Here is a 25,658-nt window from a genome sequence, read left to right as displayed (position 1 = left end):
TAGGGATGTGTAATGAAGAGACACTTTCTCTGCTTCTTGTCTTATGAGCATCGGGTAAGGCTCACGAAGGAGAGACTGTTAGTGACTGCAGACTGCCCTTGATTTGGGGCTTTCAGGAGTGTTACACTCTCATGCTAACCCAGAACTGACCTATAATAATTCATTAAGTATTTTTGTTAAATTCTTACTACCAGCTTGATTGGGTCTAACATCTCTTTCTCTTAGTTTGTGCTCTGTGGAGGCATCTGTCTATCCTTACATTTTATACTAGTTGAAAAGTCAAGGAAAAATTGTGATTTTATATATTATTTAGGTTTTTCTTGAGGTCAGGATGGAAATGATACCCTTTACATCATTGTACATCCTAAATGGAAGCTAGAAATATCTCTGTTTATTTTCCTGGTACATGGTTTGTTTTTTCACTTTTTATGGTGTCTTTTGCTCACAGAACATTTTTATCTTAATGTCGTCAGAATTATTTTTCTTTTCCTTTATGGTTCGTGCTTTTGAAGATAGGTTGACAAATTTTCCATATACCAAGTTTATATATATATGCCTTTGTTTTTTTTCTTAAAAATAGAATGAGTTCTGGGACCAGCAGTTAGCGTAATGGCTATGTCGCTAAACTCCCATGTAGTCGACTGTGGTTCAAGTCCCGGACCCCATGGCTTAAACTCATGCCAGGCGCGTGTACGTGCGTGCCCAAGATCCAGAGAGGAGAATGAAGGGGAAGGGATTGTGGCATGGCCATGCCCCCTAGGGGCGATTTCTCACTTTCTGTCTCTCTGTCTCTCTCTGTCTTTCTGGCATCTTAGGCAATCTGAGTTCTTGGGATGGGGCTTTCTCAGTGGTAATGTCCCTCTTAGAACAACATAGGCTCATAGTATCTCTAATGGTTTGGTCCTAGGAAGATTTTGTGTTCCTCCCTTGTCCTATACTCTAATGGCAATGAATCTTCATTTAAACCCTGGTGGCAACAGGGTCTATTGTTTTTGTTCTGTCTGGATATGAAGGATCTGAGTGATACTTTATACTTTTTCTTCAGTGACTGCTGCTCTCTTTCTTTAGGGATGTGTAATGAAGAGACACTTTCTCTGCTTCTTGTCTTATGAGCATCGGGTAAGGCTCACGAAGGAGAGACTGTTAGTGACTGCAGACTGCCCTTGATTTGGGGCTTTCAGGAGTGTTACACTCTCATGCTAACCCAGAACTGACCTATAATAATTCATTAAGTATTTTTGTTAAATTCTTACTACCAGCTTGATTGGGTCTAACATCTCTTTCTCTTAGTTTGTGCTCTGTGGAGGCATCTGTCTATCCTTACATTTTATACTAGTTGAAAAGTCAAGGAAAAATTGTGATTTTATATATTATTTAGGTTTTTCTTGAGGTCAGGATGGAAATGATACCCTTTACATCATTGTACATCCTAAATGGAAGCTAGAAATATCTCTGTTTATTTTCCTGGTACATGGTTTGTTTTTTCACTTTTTATGGTGTCTTTTGCTCACAGAACATTTTTATCTTAATGTCGTCAGAATTATTTTTCTTTTCCTTTATGGTTCGTGCTTTTGAAGATAGGTTGACAAATTTTCCATATACCAAGTTTATATATATATGCCTTTGTTTTTTTTCTTAAAAATAGAATGAGTTCTGGGACCAGCAGTTAGCGTAATGGCTATGTCGCTAAACTCCCATGTAGTCGACTGTGGTTCAAGTCCCGGACCCCATGGCTTAAACTCATGCCAGGCGCGTGTACGTGCGTGCCCAAGATCCAGAGAGGAGAATGAAGGGGAAGGGATTGTGGCATGGCCATGCCCCCTAGGGGCGATTTCTCACTTTCTGTCTCTCTGTCTCTCTCTGTCTTTCTGGCGAGCACATGTACCCTGTAGCAAAAAACCTCTACAAAAAAGTAAATAAATAAATAGAGTCCTTTTGGGAGACATCCTCAAGCTTCCGGCCTTTGCTTGTCAAGTCATGCCTCAGTTTTTATTTACTTCCCTTCTTTTCATTATAGTGGACTGTGTCATCTAGATATTTCCTTGCCTTATCAATCATCTCCCTTTCTCCTTAACCATCTCTCTGTCTCAAGTTCCTTCAGTATCTAAATATTCTCAAGCATCCTTATCATTAAATAATAAAGCCATCTGTTAGTCCACTAATGCCTACTTGAGAAATACCCAGTGAAGGGGAGGGAGGAAACTACTCTTCCTGTGCTTACTCCTGTCTCCACCACTAACTGGATCCTTCTCCACCTATTTCCCTTGGTATGGCCCCTTACATACGTTTTTGCCTTAAGGCTGATCCCTCAACCCACTCTTCTCTGCATCATATGCATTTGCTTTCAATACCTTCATGTATTCTTTCACCTTAACCATTAACCAGTGATTTCCAAACATACTTTTCCAAACTTATCTATCCCGAGGATCCAGACTCACATGTATTCAGCTGCTTTCTGGATATCCTAAGACACCTCAGAAACAACATGGTTAAGACTAAACTCATTGTCCTTGACTAAAATTCCTTATCCTTTATTCTCTGGGTAGTTTAATTGTTCATAATTTACTTGGAGGAGACTGGGGAGTCCTTGAGATTCCCGTTTTTTATTATTTCAAAATCTAATATCACCTCTAATTCTGTCACCAGGGGCAGCTCATTCTGTTTAATAACTTTCTTTTTGGTCTAGCTGTGGTGCTGCACAGATGTGGATATAGTACCTGCTTGGGAGACTGGGGGCCACCCACAAGGCCCTGGTTCATTTCCTGAGAAAAGCTGAATTTCTGGTGGGTGCACGCACCCTATAGCAAAAAAAAAAAAAAAAAAAAAGTTAATTTTCTTACCAAGTTACCATTTTCCAATACATTCTTTACTTTGACACCTAGTGAACTTTTAAACATACCATTGTGATCCTGTCACTCTCCTGCCTACAGTGTATTGCTTATGTATTCTTCCTGCTCTCGTAATTACACTTAGTTTCTCTAGTCTGGGCTTTAGGCTTTTCTGTTATCTGATCTCTACTTATCTCCCTGGTTCTCTGGAACCATCTCATCTAAGGAACCAACCACACCACAGGGAGCGGGGCAGGGCGGGAAAAACTGATGACATTTTCACATTGAGTTTTAAGAAAATATTTCAGAAAACCCAGGAGGAGGAAAGGACAGGAGGTGAACAGGGCCTGCAGTATTTTCCAACCCCAATTCAAGCAAAGTAGCTCCACTTTTATCTGTGGCCTGTGTTATGTTAACCATTAAGTTTTATATTAAAAATCCATTACGGGGATGAAAAAAGTAGTAAAACTACTGTCTTCCATTTAGCCAAAATGAACTACGTGGAATTACCTGACTCATCATGTTCTTGTTTTCCCATAGCTTTCATTCTTTTTTTTGGCCTAGAATCCCAGTAACTGGCATCTTCACCTAGTTAATGTCCTGGACCCACTTCTGTGAAGTAATTCTTGATTTGTTTGAGCCCTCAGTTAGATGCTTTTCCCTTTCTGTAATGATACCTCTCCCATTGTAATTACTCACTCTCCTTCTCCTAAGTTTCTGAGCTCTTCTAAAGGTAGATTTTAAGTCCTTTTTTTCTGTATGCTCAGTGTCTGGCACACAGTAACTTCTGAAATGTTAGTTTATTAAATAAATAGTTGATTAGATTTCTCTGGTATTCATTGGAATAATCCTTGGTGCTATAAGGAGATAAAGAAGAGAAACAAACTTGGGCAATAACTTTGTTTTTGTTTGTTTTAAGATTTTGTTGCCATTGGACACATGTGTCCACCAAAGAGAGAGAGAGAGAGAGAGAGAGGAAAAGTGAGAAGCCAGGGGTGATGGCCATGCCACAATCCCTCCTCCTGTATTCTCCTCTCGAAATTTTGGGTATGCACGCATGCGCTCCTGCTGTGATTTTCAGTCCACCAGGTCCACCATTTAAACCACAGTCAACCATGTGGTAGTCCAGTGCCTTAACCACCACACTACCTGCTGGCCCCCTGTATATTTCATGGGAGAGACAGGCTCATGCAGCAGAGAGAGCAGTGGCTATATGTGTATCAGATATATATTTACATATATAAATATATATATATATACACACACACATGCACATTCATCACACAAAATCATGTATTACTTAACAACAGGGAAACATTCTGAGAAATACGTAATTACCTAATTTCTTTGTTATGTGAGTATCAGAGTATACTTACACAGATTACACAGCTATTACATATTTAGGCTAAATGGTATAGTCTATTGCTCTACCATCAAATACGTGGTCCTTCATTGAACCAAATTTTATTATTCAGTACACAACTAAATGTGGTCAAAAATAGCAATAAATTCTATAAGGCAGATAGCTTGCTGGAGGAGTTTAGGAGAGCATGGTATTTCTTTTAGCTGAAGAAAGTAGAAAGTTAGAACCAGAAAGTGGCATGGAGATCAAGGTGCTGGATTCCACACGGCCGACTCCACAGTTCAAATCCTGGCCTGGCAGCTTAGAAACATATATAGGTAAGCCCAGCATCTGCTATCTGTACACTGGGGCCGTGGATGTATGTCCTGCCTCACTCAGATTTCCCAGCAAGAACTCTGCCATGGCAATGTATAGCAGGTGAGTCTTCAGCTGCCATGTCCTCGGGTCCACGGTAACAGCCTCACCATGGCCTTGTGCTTCCTGGATCGCCTCAATACTCTGACAAGGCATGGCAGGAGCACAACACCATTTCTGCCTGATGCAGGATCCCACTGATGGTGGCTCGAGGGCTCCCCACACGCTTGGCCTAGAATTTCTCACAGCGTCACTTTGGTCTGAGGCCCCTCCTACGCCATCCGCCCGCCTTGTTTCTCTCTGTGCACAGGTGTCTTCCAGGAGCACTCGAGTCAGAAGAGTCTCCCCACTTCTGCTCCCACCTGCTTTTAATTTTCTCGGGCATTCTTCCAATTAAATGATTGCACATCTCATTCCATCTTGGGATATGTTTCTAAAGGGCCCAAACTGACACTAATCATTCATGAACAGTGCCAAAGGAATATTTCCCCCAACAGGGAGTCTTTCATTTTATTAATGTATGTGTTTAATGCATGTGGGTGCATATATGTATGTATTGAATTGGGCTGATCCTTGACGGGACAGAAATAAACATAAAGCAATTTATCAACGTAAAAGACTTTTTCCTCTGATTAAGCAATATACACGTAGCACTTAAAAATTTATAATATTATGATTCTCTTGTGTTCTTGACAAACTTTCTTACTTTAGGCCAATTAGGGAGTTGAATTGATGGCCGCCTTTGATATCAAATACACAGGAACAGGTATCATATGACACACAGTGTTTCCAGATTCTAGTCTGTCACTCACAAGTGCTTTCTTAAAGGACCTGTCTTCAAATTCTGTAAACTTCTGTAAGCTAGATTTAAGTGCTGCCTCCTCCATGATGACTTCTCTACTTCCTTTTTATTTTTTTGAGTTTTTGCTATAGGTCGCATACACTCGCTGGAGATATAGAGAAAGAGAGAGGGGAAAAGTGAAAAATCACCCCCCGGGGGAATGGTTTCACCACAATCCATTCTCCTCTCAGGTTTGGGGCACATGTGCCTGGTGTGTTTTCAAGCATGCTGGAATTATTTCCATGTGTGATCAAAATCTCAAAAGGAGGGAAAGATGGGGGAGAAGGGGTTGTGGTAGGACCATTCCCCATGGCAGGTACTTTCTCCTCTTCCCTTATCTCTGTCTCTCTCTGGCAAGTGTATAGATTCTCTAGCATACAATACACACACACATACACACACACACACACACACACACATCATGTATAAAAATTTGTGGCATAGTGGCAAGTTTCATTTTCATTAAAAGGAACTTTTGTTTTCCTCCATAACTTAGTCAACAGTATAGTACCTACTACCTGAGAGCAGGAAACAAATCAAAATAAAAATAAATGAATAGGGACCAGCAGTTGGTGTAATGGCTATGTTGCTGGACTCCCATGTAGTCGACTGTTTTTGCATCCCGACCCGGTGGCTTAAAACTCACGCTGGGGGGAACCAGCAGTTAGCGTAATGGCCGTGTCACTGGACTCCCACGTAGTCGACCGCCGTTCGCGTCCCGGAGCTGGTGGCTTAAAACTCACGTCGGGCGCGTGTGCGTGCGTGCCCAAGATCCTGAGAGGAGAATGGAGGAGAAGGGATTGCAGTGTGACTATCCCTCCCGGGGGATGATTTCTCGCTTTCTGTCTCTCTGTCTCTCTCTGTCTGTCTGGCGAGCGCACACACTCTATAGCGAAAACCTCTCCAAATAAATAAATATATAAATAAATAAAAGAATAAAAGCTTTTAACCTTGAGTCCTCTTGTGTTTAACTCTTCAATTGATAAAATCATCTAAGTCACATTAGGAAATGCTCACTCTGTTTAAGTGTCTCTCACTTACCCCCTTCTTTCCCCTGATTCCCCTCCTAAGGTGGTATCACATGTGTGAAGAGAAGGGTCCCACATGACCCTGGGGCATGGAACAGCTCACTGGCCTCTTGCTCTTACTGGATGGGTCCTTGCTGTTGGCCACAGAGGCATGGCAGTCCTGGCATGGCAGTCCTGCTTGCTCGTCTGGAGTAGACTGTCTTCTCCAAGTTTGGCCAGTGCTTTATAACTAACTGGCCTGCTCTGAACTCTAAATAGTTGGAAAAACATACTGACTTTTGACCAGATACTCAGTCTGGGTCTTAGCCTGGGAAGCCAACACTGCAACCTTTGCTCCAGGGTCACCATATCCCTTTTCTTATGAACCCTAAGATTAGCCTACTGGGTCTGAGCTCTGCTTCCTTCTTATCCTCATCTGTAGAGGCACTAGTCTCTTCTCAGGTTCACCCATACATGAGAGGAGCAGAGGGAAACCCTGGTCCCTGTCCCTCTGCCTATGTGGTGGATGCTTTCCCACATTCAGGAGAAAACACCATGTTGGTGCAGGGACAACCTGAAGGGTGGCTGCTCCCAGATTTATTATGGTTGACAGGACATCCATCTGCCACCCACTGGTGAGATTTCCTCCCTTTTGGGGGTTTTAAAATTCTGGAAGGTAGAACAACTCTCCCACTCTGTCTGTTACATTCAGCTCTGTTCTTCCTTTTTTTTTTGAGAGAGATGTTTGCTACAGGATGTGCGCACTCACTGGAAAGACAGAGACAGAGAGACAGAAAGTGAGAAATAACCCCCTGAGAGGGAATGGCCATGCCAAATCCCTTCTCCTCCATTCTCCTCTCAGGATCTTGGGCACGCACACACACGCACCTGGAGTGAGTTTTAAGCCTTCAGGTCTGGGACTCAAACTGCAGTTGACTACTTGGGAGTCCACTGACATACCCATTATGCCATCTGCTGGCCCTCACCTCTCTGTTTGCCATCGATTCTATCTTCATAGATGTTGGGAGTACAAGGAGTTTTCAAAAGCTTGTGGAAAATATTTATAATGAAAAAACTATACATGCATTTTAATATTTTTAGATCAGAATAAACTTAAACTTTAATTCTATTTTCCTACACTTTCAAAAGTCCTCTGTATTTTCAGCCTACTATGTACAAATTCTAGAATTTGGTAAACCAGTTATAGCCCTGTAATACATTAAATGAGAAGTAAAATATTTAGCACATTTTACTTCCTCAAACCTAATTGTTTTACCATTTTCTACCCTGAAATGAAGAGTATGATGGCTCAGTCTCTACAAATGATAGTAAAGGGAAGACTATTTTAAATAAGTTGGCATTATTTAATACTTGTAAAATGATCGCCCTGATTAAAATTTTTAAAATATGTAATCACAAAGCTATCTGACTCCTTTTACCCTCCTTTCTTCTGTGCTTTTCATTATAATTCCTTTGTCTTATTTCTTTTATCTCCATTTCCTTACCAAAAAAATCTCAAATTTGATGAGTATGACACTGTAGCAGAATATGCTATTTAAAAAGCATCCTAACAGTTCAAGGCATTCCCCTTCACACTTGTATCTACAACTTGCCACCTGAGTACACTTCATCTTCTCATCAAGGTGCTGTTAGATTATGGGTCATTAGTTCACGACCAGCACTGGGCTGTAGACTCCAGCTGCCGAACATACTGTATTTTCACCCTTCATCATGTACTGTCTCTGATTTTTCTATGTATGTTGTCTCTTCTTCCTAATTAGTCACAATCTTCTTGTGCGATTTTATGCAGCTATAAGATTGTTCACAGTATAAGGTGTTCAAAATATATAATAAATATCCTTTTCGACCATGATCAGTGATGAAATATTATTCAGTTAAACAGAGTTAAACCATAGCTACCAACCATCTCTTTCCTGTAGGGGAGAAGGAGAAAAGCCAGAGTGTTTTCTGTTTATTATAACTACAGTTTGTGTGTGTATATACACACACACACACACACACACACACACACACAATCAGCTCTTTTTTGAGTGGGGCAAAAGATGTGAGAGGTGGTCTGAGTTGCTGATATGCTTGCAAACTTTATTTTAAATATACTTGAGGTATGCACAAACCACAGTCTGTTCTTAAGCATGGTCACAAACCAAAAAGTTTCCAAATAGACACAGAAAAGGAAATGTTGCACTTAACCATAAGTAAGCTCTATATTTACCAGCCCAAACACACTTGTCTAGAGCTTTATAAATGATTCCTTCTGAAATAGAAGGGGACTTCCAAAAGTCTGTGGAAAAATTGGAGCTAAATTACAAGCTTATTTCAGTACCAAAAAAAAATGAAATCTATGCACAGTTCTTTCATAATATGTATTTTGAATAAACTTTTTGATGACCTGTTGTATGTGATTTAGCAAAAACTTCCAACACTTTTATTTTTCTTTTTAAGATGTTATTTTTTTTTTTTAAATCTAGGGTTTGTTCACTCATCAGGGAGAGAAAAGGAGAGGAAAAATGAGAAAGGACTACTGGGGGAGAGGGGCACCTTCTTTTAGAATTTTGGGCATGCCTGCATACAAGCCTAGCATGTTTTATAAGCCACCTGTCCAGGACTACATGGAGTCAGCCATGTGAGAAACAGCTCTTCAACTATCATATCAACTGCTGGCCCAATAATTTTCAGTTTTTAAATTTGTCCTCCATGCTCCAAAGATAGAATGAAAATGAATAGAATTTCCAAGATTGTATCATTTTATCATAATTGTTGTATTGAATCCTTGGCTCCCTTTTCTCTAAATCTATTTAGTTTTCAGTTAGTAAATTAGTTTTGAATAAGCCATATGTTTAAAACAAGACTATATATATATATAACCCCCCCGGGGGAATGGCCATGCCGCAATGCTTTCTCCTCCATTCTCCTCTCAGGACCTTGGGCACACACACGCCGGGCATGAGTTTTAAGCCACCTGGTCCGGGACTCGAACTGTGGTGGACCACATGGAAGTTTAGTGACATAGCCGTTACACTAACTGCTGGTTCCAAAACAAGACCTTATTAATGATTCTTTATAGGCTTCTTAGTTTGATCCTCTCACTCACAAATTACACTAGTGCACACACATCCACACACAGAGTTAACATTTACTTTATTAACTATTTCTCATTAGTGTGCTGAGTCATTTTTCTAAGATTCATCTATACCATCTCATTTAGATCAACTTTGTGATTTCTTTTTTTTTTTTAAGTTTATTCATCTCTTTCTTTCTTTAGAGAGAGAGATTTTTGCTATAGGGTGTGTGCACTCGCTAGTGAGATAGAAAGAGAATCAGAGAGACAGGAAGTGAGAAGTCACCCTTCTGGGAGCAAAGCCTACAATTCCTTCTCCTCCATTCTCCTTTCTGGATTTTGGATACATATGCACACACTCCCGGCATGAGTTTTAATCTGCCAGGTCCAGGACTCAAACCACAGTCAACTACATGGGAGTCCAGCAACGCAACCATTATGCATCTGCTGGTCCTTCGTTCATCTTTTCTAAAAGTAAGAAACGCGGACAACCCCACCAGGGTCATCACACTGCAATCCATCTGCACTCTTAGCCAGCCTGAATCATAGCCTTATGTGTGTCTACCTCTGACTGTTCAGGGAAGCTTCAGGACATGAGATCCAGACCTTCCCATGATGCTCCAGAATTGTATAAGTTCATTTTCCCACTCTGTCAGGATTGCAGCTGGACCTGTTTTTATTTTTTAAGAAGATTGACTATGATCAGATGTTGTACAATCTCAAAGACTGAGAAAGAAAACGAAGTTCACAAAGTTCTTATTTCCAAGTCACGTATGTACTGCAGTTTGCTACAGATAAAGATATCCCACTGTTAGCATTTCTCATAGGTCCTTGGGAAATCTATATGGTGTAATAGATATGTGTTCACCCTTACCAGAAAAGACTTCCAAATTTAATAGTCAAAAGAAATTTGAAAGTATTATCTTAAATCAGAACATAATTTTCCAATTGATGGAGTGGGCTTTACCCCAGAAAGTATTCCTGGTTGTATCTTAGAAGTCAATATAGATTTATCTGCAATTTTCTTGCAATATTTTCTAAAGGTTCAAGATGCTTTCTGGATTTAGTTTTTGCCAGATGATTTCTAAAAGCTAGAGCTGAATTATAAATAGAGCTACTTTGTTAGGAACAACAAAGTGTGAGACTGTCGATTTGTGAAGTTTGAGACCACATCAGTATTCTGAACCAAACTTGATTTTTGTTATTTAATTAAACAGGATTGGGTAGACATTTAAAGTTTTTTTTACACTTTTTAATTCAGCTGATAACTTGATTTAAAACAACATTGATTTTTAAAATATTTGTTCTTGTCTCATGGATACCATGTTAAATATCAAAATGAATTTGTAACTACTTGAAACTCTGTATAATAGCATATTAAATTCTTAGACAGGCTTTCTTCTCTCATGCTAATTTTTATCAACTTGCTATTACTTTCCTTTTCCCTTGAGCTTTAGTTTTTTAGAATTAGTATTCATTCTTTTCACCATATATGCTGATCATTAAACAATTAAAGCTTTATCAGGCAAACAGCAAGAGAGCCTATGTATAATAATGGTGTTAGAAACTCCTTTGTACAACCTGTTGGCTCATTTTGGAAGAAGAGTGTCATGCCAAATTATCTTTGTGTGGTCATGAATAATATTCTAACAAGGATGGTTGGAGAGATGAGTATAAAAGTCAGTCCTAACGGGTGGAATTATGATAATGTTATCTTTGGCAAAATATGCTAATACCTTGACAAGAGGTTATTTCCTCTTGCTGCTAAATTAGATCCATATCAACTTAGTAGACCCTATAGCTATCTGCTTTCTTTTTTTTGTTGTTGTTGGAGAGGTTTTTGCTATCGGGCATGTGCACTTGCCAGAAAGACAGAGAGAGACAGAAAGTGAGAAATCACCCCCCTAGGGGGATGGCCATGCCGCAATCCCTTCTCCTCCATTCTCCTCTCAGGATCTTGGACATGCACGCATATGCACCTGGTGTGTTAAAGCTGCCAGATCTGGGACTTGAACTGTGGTTGACTACATGGGAGTTCAGTAACATAGTCATTATACCATCTGCTGGTTCTGCCATCTGCTTTCTTACAGAATAAACTATAATAGAAAGAATGTACCTTTTAGGGTTTAGAAGTCCATCATATACCTATAAAACAATTGCTCGGTGCATACCTGTTTAATTCAGAGATAATGAAGCATTAACTGTACAGATGAGACCTGAAAGTATGAGTGAAATAGAAAGGAAGGAAGTTCATTTGAAGGCAGCTGTAGGCTCTTCCTACATTAATTCTTAGCTTTATTCTGTACTCCAAATTAACCAAGATCTTCACTCTCGCTGTTTCCCAAATGCAGAGTTTCAGCGTGGGATCCCAAGTCTCTAGGGTGAAGATCAGACCACTCTAAATCAGAAGTCATTGGCACTGACATTTGGACAAGAAAACTTGGAAAATTAAACAACCGTGAAGATTGATCATGGAAATCAAAGAGGAAGGAACATCTGAAGAAGGCCAGCACTTTCTTTCTACAGCCCAAGCAAATGATCCTGGGGACTCGCAGTTCACAAGTAAGTGCATGTGTTCTCTTCCCTGTAACTATAGAAGTGCCAATTGGGTTGACTAAACACATGTACACATGCGTTTACAGAAACACGGGTCCTTAAGAGTGGCATGAGTTACCTAAATATTTTTCCATCACACTATTTACTTTGATGCTGTGTGTCTTCTATCTTGGGTGAGCTAGATGACATGAAATGTTAAATGTTAAATAGGAGACTCAAAGTTCCTTTTTGTTGTCTAATTTCTAGAGGCCACATGTGTTTGCCAGACAGACAGAGAGAGAGAGAAAGAGAGAGAGAGAGAGAGAGAGAGAGAAATCACCCTACAACAGACCATGGTCACACTATAAATCCTCCATTTCTTAATCTTGTTGGCGTTTTGAGCACACACTCATATGTGCCTAGTGTGTTTTTCAAGCCACCAGAGCTGAAGTTCAAGTGTGGTTGGCCATGTAGTATCTGGCACCCTTAACCACTAGGCTATGAGCCTGGCCCTAGAGTAAAAATTCATGAATGTGTATTAAGACACTAATAAGTACTTTTTACATATAACTTCTACATACTACTACTTTTTAAGACCTTACCTTCTTTTTGGCATTTATATCATCTTAGGTGAAATTTTTTTTGGAAAATAGGAATTTTTGTCTTTCAAACTGAAAGACACGGACAGCAGGTTGCATGGTGGTTGGGGCATTGGACTCCCACATGGTGGACCACAGTTCCTCTCTTGGACCTGGTGGCTTACTTTCTCACTTTTTCTTTCTCTCTCTCTTTCATGCATATGCCTTATAGTGAACTAAAAATAATAATAATAAATTAATAATTATTTAATAAAATAATATAAACCCAAAAGACATATAAGTCAAAAACACTAGGAAGAACGTCTTACACTAGACGCTCAGACCATTGTTGCAATAATAGAGAACACTAAGTCACATACGTAAAGCAAGCTTGAAGACTTGCCCAAGATTTGCTTTTGCTTTTGAACATTAGAGTTTTGCCACTCATGTCATTAAAATCAGTGAAAGAATGGTATATTTTCTCTTATATTTAAAATTCTAGAGTTTGAGTTATTGCTTAGCACGAATTATCCTTTTCTTCTCAGAAGATTCCTGTTGCCCAATTATTTAATACTAGCAAATATATGCCTAACCTTCTCACTTAATTTACATTATAAAAATAATCTTTAGAAAACAGTATTGGTTGGATGCATTTTCAAGAAATTTGGTTGTCAGAGCGTACAGTAGAGTTAATTGTTAATAACCTTTTAAAAAATTCAGACTACTTGAAGTCACAAAGACCTACCTAATGATTGTCACTCTAACCTCTCTTGGAAAGCCTAAAATCATTAACCATAGCATTGTTAAATGTCAGCAGAAGAAAACAAAATAAATGGTCACCGTGCAACACAAAAGTTAACTCTGTGTATAAAAAATGAATGATTTTTATACAAAGAGTGGTTCTAAAAATACATTAGTGGCCAAGTTCCAGTATATTTAAAATGTTATCTGATCAAGACACCAGCAAAAATAAGCAAGGAAAGTACTTTTATAGTATTCTTAGATTCATGGCCAAATTGCTTACTTTTTCATACATTTTAGTTGTACTTCTTTGACCACCCAGGAGTTGTGACAAATTGCATCCCATTCATGCAGCCATTCCTCATCCACCCTCCCGGAGGAAGCTCCTGCATTCTGTGGTTCTCAGGCATCCACCCGCCATATTAACACCACAGCCTGATCATTCTTTCAATAATGAGATGCTCCCCTTCCCACACCTGTGTTCTCAGACTCACTTTACCTCCCACTTCATCTTAAGTCATTTAGTCAAGTTGTATTTTTAACATCTATGACAGAAGGAATCAAAATATTTAACAGAATGTGGTTTGAGCTATCAATAAATGAGCAGAATAACTGGCACTGTAGTGTCTACCATATTCTAGTTGGAGATTTTCTTTCTTGCTTTCTTTTTTTAGTTGTGCTATAGGTTGTTTTCAATTGCTAGAGAGAGGTGGTGAGAGAAAGAAGGGCAAAGTGAGAAGTCATCCTTCAAGAGTAATGGCTACACTACAATCTCATCACCATTTTTCTCTTGAGATTTTGGCCATATACACACAGTGCTGGTGTGATTTTAAAGCTGATAATCCTGGCTCAGACCATGTTGTTGGCCATGTAGGATCCAGCAGTTGTCGTCGTCTTTTGTATTTTAGTATTTTTTAAATAAGGTATATGCCGTAGGGTGTGTGTGCTTGCCAGAGAGAGACAGTGAAGGTAGAATTGAGAAATCAGCTCCCATGGGGGATGGCCACTCCGCAGTCCCTTCTCCTCCACTCTCCTCTTGGGATTTTGGGTATGCACACTCACACATCTGGCGTGATTTTCAATCCACCAGGTCTGGGATTCAAATAGCAGTTGGCCATGTGGGAGTCCGGCCCCTTAACCACCAGGCCACTTGCTGACTCCAAGGTGGTTCTTTTTGAAGGTTCCACAACTGTCTACATTTATCCAAAAGGGACAAATACAGTTTAAAGATATGTCTTACATTTGTCTTCATTTACAGAACTGGTATTTCTCAATTTCTTTATGGCAGTGGAGCTACATAGACCATAGATCAGTTGTATCTAGTTCCTACTATAAGTTTATGCCCTACCCTAAGAACTTATTGCTTTTTTTAAGAACGATACTTATTTAATTCCGTTAGTTGTGTTATTATTACTTTTAATTTGACCAGAGAGAGACAGAGAAAGAGAGAATGGGAAAGTGAGAAAGCAAACCACCAGGTCCAGGACTCAAACCGTAGTTGGCCATGTTGGAATCCAGCACCTTTAACCACCACACCACCTGCTGGCCCCAAGAACTTATTACTTTTAAGCATGATTAGCCAAGTTTATTCATTCTGCCAAATAAGGTATTTATACATTTTGGACAGAGTGAAACATAGTGACATTTATTGATACAATCTTGATACTGAGTTATTTTTTTAAAAAAGATCTTCATGTCCACCCATTCTTTATAGGTATTCAGAAGACTCCAAATGAACCACAGTTGGAATTCATCCTTGGTAAGAAATTCCATCTTATTTATATCAACAAATAAAATAAAGTATATTAATGTTTATACGTTATAGGTATACTGTTTACAAGAACACTTATTTTACAAAATTTTATGAACATTACTTTAAAAAAAATTCTGTAAGGTAAGTGTTATTTTCCCCAATTTGTAATTCTTTATGTGAAGAATCTGAGCCACTGCCTGGGTCAGTCCAAGGACATACGGTTCCGTGCGGGTAGAGTTTTGGCTCTCAACCAGGTCTGCCAAAACCGTAATTCACGCCCTGCACTAACTCTAACACTGTGACTCCACCTTCAGTGCTGACCATCATTTCTGGAAACCTGTATGTCTGATACTCATTTGACTAGAGACCAGCCTCGTGTAGTTTCTCTTTGACTTTGGCACTGAAAAGACCCTTGCCCTCATTCTGTCTTGCTCAAAAACATCCCCTTACCCTTCCATATCAATATTTTGCCATTGGAGAATTTCACTTCCAGTCTAAGCTTTGACTTGCTTGAGAAATGTATAACTTTGTCCAAGAGCAAATTCGAAATAATGTCTTACCTAGTGAGTGAAACTGCTTTGTATTGGAATCCCAGCAAAAACACTGTAAGAAAATGGGTTGCAAAAGGTATTTCACTCGGATGAAAATATGGTTCATGTGAACTATTTAGAGAGGTTTCTTTTTCCTTTCATTGTTCTGGAATATTTTGAAAGGGCAGCAATATCTTCACATTTTATTTTTAACCAAGTTTTAGAGACTAACACATGTACATATTCAATTTTATATACAGAGGCCAGATACATTTTAGTATTCAAATCTTTACACTTTAATATATGTCTTTTCTAAAGTTTAGGGGGCAGACTGAAATGCATACTTACATTGTAGTGGATTTTAGGGGTTTGAAGTCCTAACCGTTTTGCCTAACATACATTTTCATTTTATATAATTAATCAGATTTTAAATTTATATTTTTTAAAATTTGCCGGAAGTTGTGAGAGCTTTCCAGAGATACAGAGAGAGAGAAAGGGAGCACCCCACTGTAGGGCATGGTCACACCATGACCGCTCCCTCTCCGTTTCTCTGTCCGTTTAGCATTTGCAGTACACACAAACATGGACCCAGCTTGCTTTTCGACCTGTGGCCAGGATTCGAACTGCACAGTCGGTAACGTGAGATCCTCTCCATTGACCGCTAGGCCACTGGCTGGCCCCAAGTACTGCATTTTGAAATGCAACTTACTGAGGCAATAATTCACATGTAATGTATACTTTGAACTTTTCCTTTTTGTCACAAATGTAGCTCGAAAGTGCTTTGGATTGAGAATTCTAGATTCCACCCCCTTTCTTTAGTATAAGAAACAAGCAGATGTAAAAACTCGGGGAACTTTTGTTGTCCCACCATGGAAGCTGTACCTTTTTTTCTTAGAGTTATCAGATGGTGCCATATGTATAAAGAACTTGTTTCCAGAAGGGAGCCAGGAGAGCTAGAGCTAAAGGAAGCATGGGAACCCCATGCCCAACCCCTGTTCCCTGACGGCAGCTCGTGCTCCTTGAGCCTTTAATCCATCTTTAATTTTTCAAGAAGTTCCTATTTTTACCTTTCTGACAGGACTTCTGAAAACGGAAAATCTGGTAAAGTGATTTGATGTATTTAAAGCACAAAGAAATCCTTCTTATTAGCACTCTTCTTATTAGAGGGGGGAGTGTGAAGGATGCAGAAATGACTGGCATGGAAGCTGTCAGGCAGACATAGGGTTTAGCTTCCAGGAGACAGCATGCCTGGGCCAAATACCTGTTTTCTATTTCCACTAAAATAACATGTTTCTAAGTTATTTCTTTAGAAAGCCTATTCGAGGTCACTAGCAACACCATCATCACTTATTTCTGGGTTTGAATCATAGAGCTAAGAAGTTAGCCAGTGTGAGAATTTATTTATGATAATGTTCCTCTGGTTTAAAAATTTTCAATTTTTGTTTTTCTAAATATATTCAAAAAGTACCCTAGGATCCTGAACAATAATTTTATCTTATCAAATGGTAAGAAATGTCTAAGACATGAACAAAGAAGGTTTTTTAGAGTTTCAGAAAAATTATTGATATGTAAAGAGACATTCCTCAAATCATTATGCTTGTTAGTACTCTAAGATTCTCAACCATGATATTTCTTGAAGAATGTTTTAAACTAACTTTCAAGTGGATTAGTTAAATCTTTATAATTTTATATTTTTGTTATTTTTTTCTTGGCGTTTTTAAAACTCCCACAAATTTGTCAAGACTTCATTTATTATATGGATAACTTCTATTCATTTCATAAAAATTGAAAGAAATTATAGCTTCTTTAAATATCATGGGTTAAGAAAAAAGAAAAAAATATATCATGGGTTAAGGATGTGCATATTTATTTAATAAAAAAAAATAAAGAAAAGCATCTTGAAACAGGAACAAATTTCATGGAAGAAAATGAAGACAGTACGGGATCAGCAGGGAGCACAGTGGTTGGGGCACTGGACTCCCACGTGGTTGACTGCAGTTGAGCCCTAGACCTGGTAGCTTGAAACTCATGCTGGGCTGGTGTGCATGCACACCCAAAATCCCGAGAGGAGAATGGAGAAGGGATTGAGGCATGGCCATCCCCCCAGGGGGTGATTTCTTGCTTTCTGTTTTTCTAGTGAGTGCATACACCCTAGAGCAAAAATCTCTCTAAAAAGAAAAAAAAGTAGGGGATTTTTTCCACCTAATTTTTCTATGAAATTATCTTGTTTGAGTCTTGTTACCAAAGTATTCATAAAATTTGAGAATTTCAGTGGCTTTGTTTTTTAAATTGGGAAAATGACCACACTAATAATTTTGCCAGGTGTCATATTTCTTTGTAGACATCATTTTTCCAATGATGATTTGTTTCTGCCTCTTCCTTCTGCTGCTATAAAATCATTATATCTTGCTGAAGTACATGTGCTACATCTTTATTCAAGTAAATGAGGTAGGTGGTGTTTAGTCAATTGAGCAAGCTAATTGGCTAAAAATATTCTAATAGCACAAGATAAGTCAGAACTTAAAAAAAGGAAAAAGCAAGTATCTCCTAAGCATGGTTAACCCTATTTCTAATGATTGACTGCATTTAAATTAAATAATTCAACTTTACAACTGCCACGCGGCTTCCACATTGCCTTTCTTGTATCTTCTGATGTATTGATACCCTTTTCCTTTCACACACAAAAATGAATTAAAAACCTAAGTAAATGCTGATTTTGTTTATGGTTTAATAAAATGGGTTTTTAATTCAGCCAAGCTGGCATTTAAGAAGAGGGATCATTTCTTAAAATCTGGATCCATTTTGTTTTCTTGAAATTATTGCAGAACAATGTGTAGAGAAGATTAATCCTTGAGGAGGATACAGAGAAAATTCCTATGAACAATTTTAAGCTTATCCCCCAATTACATTTATAATGGTAATTATTATGAGCCTCCACTAATTATCTCCACAGCCAGTAGAATGCTTATGAGAATGATTTTATTTTCTCATTGTTTTATTATTATTCATTCATTACATCACTGTACACTATTTAGATTGTGAAGTGACTTTACCCAGCATGATATGATAGGCACCTCAGTCCAGCTCAGTTGAGACCACCATACACATCCTTGTCAACAGATAATAAATCTTATCTATGTCCCACAAGTGTCTTACCTCTCCATTTCCCCCCAAATTTGCTACACTCTTCCCCTCCCACACTTTTTTTTTATGGCTGAATAGTATTCCATAGAGAGTATACACGCCGCAATTTTTCAATCCACTTATCTGTTTGTGGACATTTGGGTTGGTTCCATGTCTTAGCAATCATGAATATGGCTGCAGTGAATATGGCTGCAATGAATATACAGGTGCAAGAGGTTTTCTGACTAAGTGCTCTCCAGTACTTTGGGTAGATACCCAGGAATGGAATTACTGGATCATATGGTAGTTCATTTGAAGGTCTTTAAGGAACCTCCATATCATTCTCTGCAGTGACTGGACCAATTTACATTCCCATCAACAGTGTAGGAGTGTTCTCCCTTTCACTACATCCCCTCCTGTACTTATCATTGTTTTTTTTTTTAATCTTTACCATTATGACTGGGGTTAGGTGGTATCTCATTGTGGTTTTGATCTTCATCTCCCTTACAATGAAGGATGTTGAGCATTTTTTCATATGCTTTTTTTTTTGGCTGTTCATATGTCTTCCTTAGGGAGTTCTTTTTTTTTTTTTTTTTTTTTTTTTTTTTTGCTGTAGGGTGCGTGTGCTTGCCAGAAAGACAGAGACAGAAAGTGAGAAGTCACCCCAGAAATCACCCCCCAGGGGGGATGGTCACGCCGCAATCCCTTCTCCTCCATTCTCCTCTTGGGATCTTGGGCATGCACGCACACGCACCCGGCATGAGTTCTAAGCCACCAGGTCCAGGATGTGAACCACGGTCGACTACGTGGGAATCCAGAGACATAGCCATTACACTAACTTCTGGTTCCCTTCCTTAGAGAGTTCTTTATTCAGCTCTTTTTCCCATCTTTTAATTGGGTTAATCATTTTCCTCCAGGTAAGCTGCGTGAGTTCCCTATGTGTTCTGGTTATCAGTCCCTTATCTGAGGCACAGTTAACAAAATTTCTCCCATTGTGAGGGTTGTCAATTCACACTAATTACAGTGTCCTTTGCTGTACAGAAACTCTTTAATCTGATGTAATCCCATCTGTCTATTTGAGGGATTATTGCCCATGCTTTGGGGGGCAGGTCTTGCTTAGAGAATGTTTGTTTTTTATTATATCACATATATCATAAAGCTAAAATGGCAGGTGCTAATGCCTGTTAAACACCAAGGAGAGAATGGCATGTGTGTTTTCGTGCAATTTTAGTATTTGTTTTGTTTGTTTGTTTGCTTTTTTAAGTTTTCCAGAGAGCACATGTGCTCATCAGAGAGAGAAAGTGGGAAAGCAACACCCTCCACCACCTCTGTGATGAATAGTCATGCCTCAACCCCTTCCCCTCCATTTCTACCTCCTTTCAGGATTTGGGGCACATGCACCTGGCATGGTTTTCAAACCAGAGTGTAGGACTCAAGCTGTGGGGTTGGCCATGTTGGCACCAGCTGCTCTAACCACCATACCATACTGACCTCAGTTTTGTGTTCTTTATTTGAAGTAGTGAAGTAGTCTTTGTCTTAAAATTAATTCCTTGATGGCTTGTATTCAATGGAAACCGAATGACCAAAAACAAGGTATATTGAAAGATACACTTTGTACATGTCAACATGCCTTGGGATTGATTAAAATGGGTTAGATGCATGGAAGTTAGTGTGAAATCCCTAAGAAGTACAGGTAATTTCGTCATCTGAATTATATTGGGAGAGGCCTGGAAAATTTGAAAATAAAATAATTCTACATAGTGTTAAGGTTTATGGAGGTAGACAAACACAGTAATTAGATAGTACATGGCTCAAAGAGACTTGGAAGGAAGAAGAACTAGTTTAGATAGAGATTTAAAAAAGGCCTCCAGGTATTCAAGGAGACTTTATAGGGTATAAGATACAGATTTGGAAATTTACTAGACTGAACCTAAGACCTAGATGATTCTCTAAGTAGGAGAGGACAGGCTGTAGTGCATATGTAAATGGAAGCTAATTGGGTGGTAACAGGTGCTTATAATGTGAATACTGGGTGGAGTTCAAGGCTAGTAAATCAGATCACTGGTTTTCCTAGGCATGATACTGAGTTATAATGTTATCTATTCTTGAGATAAAAAGAGCCCCAAAGGGAATAGCAGGACTATTTACTAGGGAGAAATAACCAAGGTCAGAGTAGCACAACTGCAGAATAGAAGAGATACTGACCCAGTCAAATCCTACTCCCATGCTTGTTTTTTGCTTCCCTCACTGTCACCCTTATCCAAGCAACAGAATCCGTTGTGATGATTGGATTCTACTGAACCTCTAGTGAGTAGGGATAGAAGAACTCAGGATTTGAAGCCAACCAATTGTTAGATCCTTTATCTTTAGTAAAGATGTTTAATCTTTTAAGAATCAGAATATTAACTACAGAATGATCTTTTTTCTAGACATTTTTCTTCTTGAATTTGAAATATACTGATTCTGGGGGCCAGCAGGTAGCATGGTGGTTAAAGTGTTGGACTCCCACATGGCTGACCATGGTTTGAGTTCTGGACTTGGTGACTTGCTTTCTCACTCTTTCTCTCTCTCCCTCTCTTTGTCTCTCTCTGGTAAGCACATATGTACTATAAAAAGTTAAAATAATAATAATAGTAGTAGTAAATAAAATTAAATAATTCTTTTTTTTTTTTTTAAGAGGTTTTTGTCATAGGGTGCATGCTTTTGCCAGGAAGAGAGACAGAAAGCGAGAAATCACTCCCTGGGGGGATGGTCACACCACAATCCCTTCTTCATTCTCCTCTCAGGATCTAGGGAATGCATGCATACACACCTGGCATGAATTTAAACCACCAGGTCCAGGATTCGAACCATGGTCAACTACATGAGAGTCAAGTGACAGAGCCTACGCCAACTGCTGGTTCCCAAAATTAAATAATTCTTTAAAAAAGAAAGTAATGTATTCCTTTTTTAGGTTTTAATAGTACATAGAGTGGGAATAATCTGAGATTCAAAAAACTTTGTTTATTCCTTTTATGAGAGAAAGAGAGAGAGGAATCTCCAAAAGGATTCTCATGCCATGATTCACCCCAGTCTCAGCCAGTCTCAATCATAGGCATTCATATACTCGAATTGCACAGGGAGACCCACGGACACGAACCCAGGACCTTTGCATATGGGTCCAGCACTGCAAAATACTGTGATATCATTGCACCTCTGTCTAATCCAAGATTCAAAATTTTAAGAACTTTTGGGGCCAGCAGGTGGCGTAGTGGTTAAGATGCTTAACATGGCCAACTGTAGTTCAAGTCCTAGACCTGGCAGCTTGAAAATCACACTAGGTACATGTGCGTGCATGCCCAAAATCCCAGGAAAAGAATGAAGAAGTGATTGCAGTGTGTCCATGTTCCTTGGGGATCATTTCTCACTTTCCCTCTTTCTATCTTTCTCTTTTTCTCTCTGGCAAGTGCATGCACCCTATGGCAATAACCCTAAAAAAAAAAATTCAGTTTTCTTTAATGTTTATAACTATATTTTAATTTTCCCAGTGATGTAGAGAAAACTACCACAAATAAAAACCAATAGTCAATGTAGAAATACGTAACAGTTTTCTCTAGAATGTGGCATACATCATTATACATTTCCAGACTTGGTTAACTCTGTTTCCATTTTACCATATCGTTTTTAATTCAATTATTATTATTATTAAATCTGAGCATAGACATAGAGGGAGAGTGAGAAAGTAAACTGCTGGGTCTGGAACTTGAACCACAGTTAGTCATGTGGAATTCCAGTGCTTTAACTACCATGCCACCTTCTTGTCCACATTATATCATTTCTTGGCTTTTCTTCAAATACTTTAAAATTTAAGTCAGTGTTGATTATCATATACTATTTGTTTAATTTTTAGAGTCAAAGATACATTCTTAGAAATGGAACATCAGCCAGTCGTTAAAAATTGCCATCACGCTTCATATTATAAAAATTTTACAAGTAGGATAACAGGGAGCTGGATCGTGGTTCAGAGCTGAAGCACAGTGCTCTGTGAAGCAATTCCATGTAGGAAGGTTCCTAGTTCCAGTCTGATGACCTTCTTGAATACACTAGGAACACCCATTCTCATACTCTAGGACTGGTTGAAGGCTACAGATAAATTGTGTTACCAAGACCCTGTAGAGGATCCATGCCCCCTAAATATTTCTTCTATTATTACCATATAAGTGTTTATGTGTGTGTATATATATATATATATATATACACACACACACACACACTTATATGGTAATAATAGAAGAAATATTTAGGGGGCATGGATCCTCTACAGGGTCTTGGTAACACAATTTATCTGTAGCCTTCAACCAGTCCTAGAGTATGAGAATGGGTGTTCCTAGTGTATTCAAGAAGGTCATCAGACTGGAACTAGGAACCTTCCTACATGGAATTGCTTCACAGAGCACTGTGCTTCAGCTCTGAACCACGATCCAGCTCCCTGTTATCCTACTTGTAAAATTTTTATAATATGAAGCGTGATGGCAATTTTTAACGACTGGCTGATGTTCCATTTCTAAGAATGTATCTTTGACTCTAAAAATTAAACAAATAGTATATGATAATCAACACTGACTTAAATTTTAAAGTATTTGAAGAAAAGCCAAGAAATGATATAATGTGGACAAGAAGGTGGCATGGTAGTTAAAGCACTGGAATTCCACATGACTAACTGTGGTTCAAGTTCCAGACCCAGCAGTTTACTTTCTCACTCTCCCTCTATGTCTATGCTCAGATTTAATAATAATAATAATTGAATTAAAAACGATATGGTAAAATGGAAACAGAGTTAACCAAGTCTGGAAATGTATAATGATGTATGCCACATTCTAGAGAAAACTGTTACGTATTTCTACATTGACTATTGGTTTTTATTTGTGGTAGTTTTCTCTACATCACTGGGAAAATTAAAATATAGTTATAAACATTAAAGAAAACTGAATTTTTTTTTTTAGGGTTATTGGTGTTTATGTGTGTGTATATATATATATATATATATACACACACACACACACACACACATACATATACACATATATATATACACACATATGCATAGATCCACACACTATACCTACATGTACACATATACTATACACACACACTATAAGTGTGTATGTATATATATTTATGTGTATATATACATACACACACATACAGAATTCATCTTGCATGCACAATCTGACCCTCATTTGACTATTTATCTGTGTTTGTATGTACAAACAAGATTGGAAGAACAGGTCTGAGTGTCTTTCATTGTGGTTCTCAGTAGTAGGTAAAATTTTTATTCCCTTTGTTAATGCTTTCCTGCATCACCCAGGGTCTCTGCAATATCCCCATGTGATTTCATCATCATATTTTTCTTTTTAATACATGACTTGAGTATACTGAACAAGAAGAGAGGCATTTCTAAAGGAGTAAGATTCTGCATTTGCTATAATTAACAAGGTCAAACTCAAACTTTTGAAATCATTAAAAGACATTTGAAAGCTAAACTGTTTCTTAGGAGTTCTAAGAATATTAGGGGTTGTTGGGACCACCAGTTAGTGTAATGGCTATGTCGCTGGACTCCCACGTAGTCGACTGCGGTTCGAGTCCCGGACCCGGTGGCTTAAACTCACGCTGGGCGCTTGTGTGTGCGTGCCCAGGATCCCGAGAGGAGAATGGAGGAGAAGGGATTGCAGCGTGGCCATCCCCCCTGGGGGGTGATTTCTCGCTTTCTCTCTGTCTCTGTCTGGCAAGCGCACACGCCCTATAGCAAAAACCTCTCTAATAAAAAGAATATTAGGGGTTGTATAAAAGATAAAACTAGTGTGAAATGGAGTAGTCAGAGAGACTTAGCAAGGAAATGAATGAAAGCTCATTTCTGAGAGAAGAAAATAGGGTAGGGAGAATTAGAGGAAAAGAGTCATATTCTAGATCAGGAGGAGGTCAGCATAGACAGATGCTGAGTGTGCGAACCAGAGGAGGCGTCCACATTCGAGTCACACACAAAAACACATGCAAGGAGTACTTATTATTCAGTACTCCATGGACAAAGGCTACCATCTTGTCTTCCTAGAAAAGAACATGACAGCAATGTTCTTCTTAAATAAGGTGCCTGATTATCTACTTTCTGGTACTCCGGCAATCGTGGCATATATGGAAAAGTCAGTGATTCCATGTACTTTATAAGTAATTAGCTAAACATTCACCCTGCAAGCTGTGTCAGTTCTGTCAGGTATGTTGTGTGACTAAATAAAATACACCACTTGTAGTTCTGTTTTCTCAATGGAAGTAGAGGATTAAAAGCAAGCAAGTTCTCTGGGTATACAACCCCTTGTACATCTGTGCTATGTAACCCTGATGTGTACCTTCCTAGGGTTGAATGATTAACACTCAGTTTTATCACAACACTACGTCCTAGTACAATGACAAGATATCCTTAGGTAGGTTACTTTCTTTTCTTTCTTTTATTACTATTTTTTAATTTCATTTTCTTTTATACATTCAATCACATTATTTAGCATACAAAATGAATCTTTCAACATGTGAACATTTCTCCCTAGTCCAGTTGATAAAACTATAAAATTATCATCAAAAGATAATACTGCATTTCTTTGTCCCATTAATGCTTTGCCTCTCTCTTTTACTTCTTAATGTCCTTCCTCAGACTCTACTCTTTCACACATACTATATCTGGTATTCACATCCATTTACTGTGTTTCTATATCCTTTAGTCATAAAGTTTCAGTCATAGAGTACAGACGTATATATTAAGTGGGAACACACCATGTCTCCTCTTAAGTTGTTAAAGCTTCGTCCAGGAGATTGGGTATTCTAACTACTTTGTTCTTATGATGGAACATGTATTAGATTATGTGTACTACTCTTGGATTTTATAAAAAGAGACACTATAT

General features: G+C 38.6%; 1 protein-coding gene across 7 annotated transcripts in view; it reads left to right on the top strand.

Annotated features, from left to right (window-relative positions):
- The window catches only part of INPP4B (inositol polyphosphate-4-phosphatase type II B), a 957,317-nt gene that overhangs the window by 504,915 nt on the left and 426,744 nt on the right, over positions 1–25,658 (top strand). For 5 of the 7 annotated variants that reach the window (XM_014586328.2, XM_027770341.1, XM_027770342.1 and 2 more), the window contains 2 exons: positions 11,824–12,034; positions 15,041–15,085. In XM_014586328.2, coding sequence (XP_014441814.1) covers positions 11,944–12,034; positions 15,041–15,085 — 136 coding nt within the window. In that variant the 5' untranslated portion in view covers positions 11,824–11,943. Of the gene's footprint in view, positions 1–11,823; positions 12,035–15,040; positions 15,086–25,658 lie in introns of those variants that run through there. The other 2 variants (XM_027770345.1, XM_027770344.1) reach the window with 1 other exon arrangement.

The sequence above is a fragment of the Tupaia chinensis genome, unplaced genomic scaffold, assembly GCF_000334495.1.
Source record: "Tupaia chinensis unplaced genomic scaffold, TupChi_1.0 Scaffold000127_2, whole genome shotgun sequence".
Lineage (NCBI taxonomy): Eukaryota > Metazoa > Chordata > Mammalia > Scandentia > Tupaiidae > Tupaia > Tupaia belangeri.
Note: the sequence above shows the minus strand (reverse complement) of the source record. Positions and strands in the feature narration are given on the sequence as shown.